Source organism: Syngnathus leptorhynchus, chromosome 5, assembly GCF_054491065.1.
Source record: "Syngnathus leptorhynchus isolate UIUO chromosome 5, UIUO_Slep, whole genome shotgun sequence".
In the NCBI taxonomy this organism is placed as follows: domain Eukaryota; kingdom Metazoa; phylum Chordata; class Actinopteri; order Syngnathiformes; family Syngnathidae; genus Syngnathus; species Syngnathus leptorhynchus.
The window spans coordinates 10,191,903-10,200,200 of NC_141199.1; the positions used below are offsets into that span (position 1 = coordinate 10,191,903).

Consider the following 8,298-nt stretch of genomic DNA (forward strand, 5'->3'; position numbering starts at 1 on the left):
CCTCTGTCAGCCAATCAGAGAGTAAAACAAAGCGCTGACGTGATGGAGTTGCTGGGTAGACAAATTGAAAACGACGTAGTTCCAAGTCAGCACAGATCTTGAGGACTGCAGACGAACACTGATTCATTTGTGAGTTATTGACAAAATGTACATGCCATAACGTGTTGGGAAACATGGTATATTTTAATGCACTATTAGAGATTTTAAAAAAACGATACGTTGTATGCGCATTCCGATGCGTTATTTGTCAATTTTATTGCCGTAACCCGTCTGTGTTTTTAATCGTCGTGGCTGCTAAACGGACAGCAAATTGCACATTTGCATATAGCATTTGCATCATCACGTTATCACGTCAATACATTTTATATTTTTCCCCTGTCAGTGAGTGGTCGTGCTATATGCTACTGCTAGCCATTGTTTATCAACAGTACAGTGGGACTTTGAATGAAGGCAACCGTGGGGGTGGGCCTCTGTTGCGTTGGTTCGTGTCTGGGCATATTTCTCCGTCCAACCTTTGCATTCTGTTCTTGGATATTACAGGTTTTCACTAAATCATTTTTTGCTGTTGCAACATCTATTCACCGTTGTCGGATATGGCAGCTGACTGCGAGGCCTGGCTCAACTCGAACCCCGTCGGTGAGTGTGGGCCATTCCGAGCCATTTTAAGTGCATCATCAGTTGTGTTCAAATGGAGAAAAGTGGCTCTGTGCATGGAAGTCGTCTTACGTTTCATTCTTTCAGAATGAATCATTCGTTTTGGCACGTACAGTATCGATAATACTGGATTTGACATTTTGGGAACTTAATTTTTAAAGTGCAGCCATGTCGCTGACTGGTCTGTATTTCGATCAAATAGAAACATGAAAATAAGCGCATACGTCACTCTTCCAAAAAATGAATGATGTCATGTGATGTAATCTAAATCATTACGTACTAAAACATGACAGGCTATGCAACAAATGGAGTTGCAAAAGATTGATGTCATGTTAGGCGTTTACATCTTCTGTGCTTGCTGAGGGTTTCTCTGGGTAGTATGTTTGTATGCATGTATGTGAATGGTGCATTGGGTTAATATAGAAAAATAAAGGATGATGTCATGTAACAGTTATTCTATACAAGTAGATCAACAGCACCTCCACGAGTTGACACTAATTACAGCACTCTTTATTTTTGCCTTGTGTGTCATCTCAATTAACTAATATTTATTTTTTTCTCCCGACAGAGGTTGACAATGTGAGTGACTCCTTTGAATCTGAAGACGAAAACAACACTGGCACACTTATCGCCAACAAGAACATCAGCAACGAGGTCAATGGCAACTGGTTGTTGTCGTCGAGCAACAGCATCCACGAGGCGCGTCTCAAGGCCAAAGCTAAGCGGAGGCTCAGGAAGAACTCGTCCAGGGATTCTGGCAGGGGCGACTCCCTTAGTGATAATGGTGATCTGGTCAGGGGAACAACGGTGGCCCCCACCAGCCCCAAAAGTAAGCTGCTGGACAGGAAGTCCAGACTGGGCAAAGGCAGAGGTCTGCCAAAGAAAGGTAAGACAATATGTTAAATAATAAGTGATGACACTAATTGCTGCGTATGCAAGGAAGCGTTTGTTGTTGTAAACGTTTGGTAGGCATAACGTGGTTAGTCTGCAAACAAATTTTGAGGTCATGGACAATCAAGATGCTTTAAGAATCTGATCATTACAACACTATGAAATCAATGGGAATCACAAACCTCAGCACTGAATCAATAAATTTGAGTTACCCACCACTACTTTACATTCTTACTCCCCTCATTCTTCTTGTTGGGGCTGCACCTCATCCTGGAATTTGGATTGTTTTGCACAAAGAGGTCAGAAGGACACATGCAATGTTACAGGGATCTTTTCTCTTTCTCTCTCACACATTTTCCAGTAAATATCAATGCATGTAGTGAGGGTTTAGTCTTGTAGTTGAAATAAAAGGCAATTTCTTTCTCCACAGAATCTAGCACACCGTCTTGCACCTAGTACTTTGACTTACCGTGATAGCTACACATACACACGCACACCACAGACTGAGCCAAATGTGTTCACATAACCAGCTGGACTAAATATAGTGAGATGTTAGGTAAAACTTGGCACACAAGCTGCTTTGCCATCCATCTTTGCAAAGTGCCTGCAATCTGTTGTTGCATGAACAAGTTCTTGACAACAGAACTCAATACTGACCAAAGAAGGGGGAAGGGGGGTGGCCACTGGGATTTGTCTGAAACTGGTCTTATGCTTGAGCCTGAGTGGTCTTATGCTTGAGCCTGAGTGGCTCACAGTCATAAGAAGCAAATCTTTTTCATTTGAAGTACATGAAAAGCTTCCTTGATCTTGGGTGCCATTTCAATTCAGCATTAGCGCTCGCTTTGTCACATTGTTTGTTACGTGACATTATCCCCATAACATGTTTTTGTTTCTCCTAAAATAGTTCTTTGGGTGTTTTTGTAAGGGTCATATTGCAGACACTTCATGTACTGTTACCCCAAAACAGTTAAGCCTCTCCTGCTTATCTTTTTGACCTATGTTTGTGTGCAGGTGGGGCTGGAGGCAAAGGTGTGTGGGGCAGATCCGGTGAAGTGTATGAACCAGAGCAAGTAGACGAGAAAGACCCAAACTATGACGAAGCTCAGGTACTGACTGCCGAGTTGATCGACACAGGGGATAAGGAATATTCTGTGCTCAAGTACTTTTTTCTGATTCACAAGATGAGTTGGTAATTAATAATTTCCCAATTAATTGTGTGAATTATAATGCGTAAAGTAGCCCAGCTGAAAAAATGCTCAATAGGCTGGCTGAATAATTATGATTCAAAACTAAGACTCTTTTTTTTTTTTTTTTTTCTGTATGCCAACATGGGATTTTCTATGTTTCACATTATTATTTTAATTATTATTATTATTATTTTAATTTCAAAACACACTTTAGAATTTTTTTCTTTGTGAAATACAGTCAGGTAATCAAATCCAATAATATATATAACTTGCGTGTCCAACGCTCTGCAAATCCTTCATTGATTATTATGGATATATCTATTTCGGTGAAGAAAAACAACTAGAGACTACAACCACATAACTAAACACAGTTAAACCCATTGTTGTCATCAGGCCAGTCTTAAAGGCACTGAAGCCTTGCTTAAGCCCCTCTGAATAATTTGGTGGTTAATAATGCGCTAGCATCCACAGATGCTTCATTTACCCCAGACAGTTCTAAAGCTTCGATAAATTGCTTTCATTTAATGTTCCTTTACATATTCTCTTGCTGATCTAGTCTAGTCTAATCCATTCCGGTGTTTACTATACAACCAATACATATTTACAAAGCACAGTAGTGCAATAAAAGCAAATGTCAAAATGGTCCATTGATATTTCTGTTGTGAACATCTGGAATGTTTGGCCAGGAAAACTGTGTGTATGAGACTGTGGTCCCTCCGCTGGATGAGAGGGACTTTGAGAAGACGGTCACCCCCATTGTGCAGGAGTACTTTGAACACGGAGACACAAATGAAGTTGCGGTAAGCATGAGGACTGCACTCCACGAAGAAGCATAAAGATCTTACAAATAGCGTTAACAACGCCCTCCTCATGTAGGAACTGCTGGCAGATCTGAACCTGGGGCCCATGAGAAGCGAGGTGCCCTCGCTGGCTGTGTCGTTAGCACTGGAGGCCAAGGCCAGTCAGCGGGAGCTGACCTCCAAGCTGCTGGCTGATCTCTGTGGACCCGTCTTATTCCGCAGTGATATGGAGAAGTCCTTTGACAAACTCTTACGAGAGCTCCCAGATCTGGTGCTGGACACACCTGGAGCCCCGCAGGTGAGCGTTTCTGTCATTAAACTTAATTTTGTGACGACATCACAAAAAGCCAAAGAAAAAGTGGCGTTAAGACTTCAGATAACATTTTGTTTGACTTTTGAGGCATTCAAATTGCAGCACTGTGTGGCATTTGATGATGCCACTCTCGTTTCCACTCTATTCTTTCAGAGGGTTTGAACTTGTTGAGTTACACTTTACATTTCAAATATTTTGTTCAAGCATATATTTTTGTGTGTGCGTGTCCTTTTTTGTGTAGCATAGACATGAGATCTGTGGTCATTGTCTGGCTGCGCAGTAAAAATGCAAGCTCAGCAGAGTGTTCTGAAAGGCCTATTAGTAGCCCTCTCCCCATGAGCCCTCCCTCTCTGTCTCAGTTGGTCTTGCTTGTTCTTTCTCACAGATCTGTGTGTGTTTATGGGGCCAGTATAAACCTCCCTCTGTATCCCTCACTCTAGTTTTCTCACATTCTCATACATCTAGACACACACACACACATTGCCTTTTGTTCTTCTTGCGGCAGCTTGTCAAGCCTGCACCGAATTGAGAGTGAACTGACTCGTCTGTACAGGAACAATAGTCAGAGTGCTGAGTGCATGCTTTGTGGATAGCAGGGCAACAAAGCCAGCTCTTTCCATTACCGAAAATTACACACACACAACTGTAAACAACGCACACATGCCAGTGTCATCTCTATATGTTGTGTGTTATGGTAAAGTTTTGTCATCAGTTCAAAGTGGATGATATTTCAATGATATACTATTTCTGTCTTATGACACTGTCCATTTTCTAGATACTGTACTTGTCCTATTTAGTGTTGTGGATTAGCTAGAACCTATCTCAGCATACTGAGAGACGCAGGAGGCACGCTACACCCCGGATCCATCCATCCATCCATCCATCCATCCATCCATCCATCCATCCATCCATCCATCCATCCATCCATCCATCCATCCATGCATCCATACATACATACATTTTGAACATTGCTTCTCCTGTTCAAATAATGGGAATCCAATGGATGGACCGGCGGGTGGGTAGACGGACAGATGGATGGAACATAATTAAAAGTAATTAATTAGAAGCCCCATAACAACCTTTGAACATGAAATACATTTTCATAAAAGACTAAAACCTCAGGTGGTCTTGCCGTCATCTCATTCCAACAGCGCCCCTCAAGTCGCATCTTTTCATTCTCGCACATGAAGGAAATCCGTGGGGATAACTGATACATCTAGAAATGGTGATATTAAAGACAAATTTTCTCTTTCTTGTTTCCCAGCTTATGGGCCAGTTCATCGCACGAGCTGTTCGTGACCAAATCTTGTCAAAGAGCTACATTGAGAGCTATAAAGGCAAAGTTGGCTGTGAATACACAAGGTACTGTATGTGGTTGAATGTAGGATACATGTTTAGTCATGGGCGGGGAAAGTTTCAAAAGAAAAAGTAGGAGTATTGTTATTTGGATTATGACTCGGCCACGTGTTTTATTAAGAGCATGGATGTCAACACTACTTTGCAATATACAACTTCAGATATTGCTCAACAATGACTAAAAACTATAAAACAACAAATTTAGGAAAGTTGTACAGATTGAATACCAGGTCAGCGGAGTCACACGCCATTGTTTCCACTGTTGGAGGGTTAAGCTGTTGTGTTCGAAGTGTACCTAATGTTGTGACTAGCATACACGTAAATCATCATTTTGCAGGGCAGCCCTCGACCGGGCGGCTGTGCTTTTGAAGATGAGTAAGGGTGGCGTTCGCATCGACAACCAATGGGGCACAGGTGGGGGCCAGAGACCTGTCACACAGCTTGTCAAAGAGGTAGAGTCCTCAATATCGTCGCATCATCAATTTTATCCATTCGCTGTTGACATTTAATGTCTCTAAACATTTTTTGGATGATATCAGATGAACCTCCTGCTAAAGGAATACATCCTATCTGGAGACAGCAAGGAGGCTGAGAGGTGTCTGAAAGATTTGGAGGTTCCTCATTTCCATCATGAGTTTGTCTATGAGGTAAATCAGTCTGCTATGCAGTCAGCTACCAACAGACCCAACCGGCTCAGCATTCTGACTTATTTCTTAAAGGCTCTAGTAATGGTATTGGAGTCCAAGGGAGAGAAGACATTCAAAATGCTTCTTCAGCTTCTTAAGTTACTCTCTGTGTCCTCCATTATCACTGTGGATCAAATGAGAAGGGTAAGATGCCACCAGCTGTTTAACATTTGTATTGCACATCCATGCACTCAGTATTGTTGTTTTTCTTCCTTAGGGCTATGAAAGAGTTTATATGGATATAGCTGAAATTAACATAGATGTTCCCCGTGCGTACTTCATCCTTGAGCAGTTTGTTGAAAAGAGCTTTAACATGGGAATCATTGATGTAAAGTTACGAGACCTTTGTCCCTGTAGGTAAGTGCTCACGCCTTCTCGGCAACATTATTAAAATATACAAAATTTTTGACCTATGTCGTTTCATTTCTCCTGTCAGGGGCCGCAAGAGATTTGTCAGCGAGGGAGACGGGGGTGTCATCAAAACTGAAAGCTAAGAAGTGGTTTTAAAGCTCCAATACTTTTTTACTTGCATATTTTTCCAAACTAGGGGCAAAAAAACACACACACACTTTTGAAACTGAAGTTCTTTTTAGATGGTTTCCTCTCGTGTTTCAACATAAACGATAACATAAGCTAACCTTGAAAGTGCCACACCTCTGTGTCAGTCATTCCATATTATGATGTACAGTATTGGACTGAGTTTACTGCCGCACATTTTGTGTGCTCTAGGAGGCAATTTGTTTGTACACGCGACTGCTTTGTGTCAAGAGCTTTATAAAACAGTGTATGGAAAATAAAGGGGAGAATGTTATATGCAATACTTCTGCCCCCTTTACTAGCTGCTTTTTCTATGCTGTGTGACTCATTTTGTTTTATCACTGAAGGTCAGTTCAGGTTCCAAGAGGTGGTCTTAGAGTGTTTATTTTTATATCAGTCACATACTGGTACAATTGATTTACCAAGTGTTTCTTCCAGATTGTTCATTAAAACTATAAAGAATAAGACTTTTTAAAATGATTATCTACATACCAACAATTCACAGCTGAAGATAAACTCAGGTTATCAAAAAACACAAGACATAGGTGTAAATAATGAATATTTCATTTGATATCATCCCTCCAATGCACCCACTGGTCAATAAAACAATATACATGTATTTCATTGCTGGCTGGTTTGTGTATCCAACAAATTGGATCCCTTTTCATTCATAGCTCTGATGGAGAGGATCTGCTGCAGATCTCTATTGCGATTGCTCCTTCATTGCAAGTTCTTGTTGTTTGACAGCCTCTTGAGCCTCCATCTGCATCTTCTCCAGCTTCTCAAGTGTGACCGACTTGAGTGGGAGGAGTTTGGGTTTACAAAGAACCATGGTAGGGACATCTTCCATAGATAGTTGCCCTGTGATGACAAAATAAAATTCAACAGGAACATAAACTATAATTTTTTTACTGCTAATTATACTTCCCAACGAAACATAGTGTCTCATAGTTTCATTTTAATCCAAAACGACCAGCAGTATATTGAATTTTAAGCTTGTCCACAATAATTTCATGAGTAAACATCCCTGTTCTTTATCAAACAAACTTTTTTTCTTACAGTGACAATGGGAGTTTATGCAAAAATAAAAAAAAATGCACATGCAATTAGCAGTTCTGTTAGTAAAAACCAAATGTGTTTTTGTCGATCTTGAAGATACAAACCTTGCTTCGGCAGAACTTCTCTGAACACCGACTTCACCTCTGGCATTGTGTCTTCTTGATTAACCTATTGATGTGTAGTAAACATTGTATCACATCTCTTTTACTGTACTTAAATGACAATCGAGTAAAGGCCATAAAAGACCAAATATGACTTTTCGTCATGGTCAACAGCTCTCGCTCTTTGTAGGCACGATACAATCGTTTTAACGAAACAACCAGTCACTTAAGTGAGCATTATTGTCTTTGGACTGCGCCTATTTTGTGCATGCGATGGACACTGCCCCGCAAAGTGCATTTGTTAAAAATTTAACGGGGCTAAAAAAATATTTGACAGTGACGTGCGTTGTAACTTGTAAACAACATTGAGCTAGCTGAGCTGACGCTACCATTAGCATGTAGCTAGACTATCTGCATAAAACCTGCTTCATTGTATAACGGATGGTTTTGAGAAACGCGTTCACAATTTAGGCTTTGGGTTACATAAAAAAAAAAAACAGGCGTTACTCCGATGCATCAATCGATCATCAATACACTAGGATCTTGGACTACTCACCTTCACTCGGTCGGTTGTCAAGACAACGTTACCGCTGGATTACGTCATTTTCTTCCTCGCCTTTTTCACCATACGAGTGCTCTACTGACATCTACAGGCGACATTTAGATGAGTACAAACAAAAGCTCTCGCCGACCTTTGCCCTTATTTTCTATTTA

The 8,298-nt window shown here is 40.9% G+C and overlaps 2 protein-coding genes across 3 annotated transcripts; one reads left to right on the top strand and one right to left on the bottom strand.

Moving 5' to 3' along the window:
• The first annotated feature begins 15 nt into the window (after positions 1-15).
• On the top strand, positions 16-6,730 carry pdcd4b (programmed cell death 4b). 2 transcript variants are annotated; one of them, XM_085912955.1, is made up of 12 exons: positions 16-129; positions 541-636; positions 1,223-1,540; positions 2,557-2,651; positions 3,419-3,532; positions 3,609-3,830; positions 5,110-5,207; positions 5,539-5,653; positions 5,741-5,848; positions 5,921-6,031; positions 6,105-6,244; positions 6,324-6,730. In XM_085912955.1, the coding sequence occupies exons 2-12, from the start codon at positions 594-596 to the stop codon at positions 6,379-6,381; spliced, it is 1,422 nt and encodes a 473-aa protein (XP_085769081.1). In that variant the 5' UTR covers positions 16-129; positions 541-593; the 3' UTR covers positions 6,382-6,730. The 2 variants fall into 2 exon arrangements, with proteins under 2 accessions (XP_085769081.1, XP_085769080.1); XM_085912954.1 differs by having other exon boundaries at positions 6,105-6,240.
• Positions 6,731-6,783: 53 nt separating this feature from the next.
• On the bottom strand, positions 6,784-8,207 carry bbip1 (BBSome interacting protein 1). Its single transcript, XM_085912956.1, has 3 exons — positions 8,141-8,207; positions 7,588-7,651; positions 6,784-7,285 (listed from the first exon to the last, which is right to left on the bottom strand). The coding sequence occupies exons 2-3, from the start codon at positions 7,631-7,633 to the stop codon at positions 7,128-7,130; spliced, it is 204 nt and encodes a 67-aa protein (XP_085769082.1). The 5' UTR covers positions 7,634-7,651; positions 8,141-8,207; the 3' UTR covers positions 6,784-7,127.
• Positions 8,208-8,298: the final 91 nt, after the last annotated feature.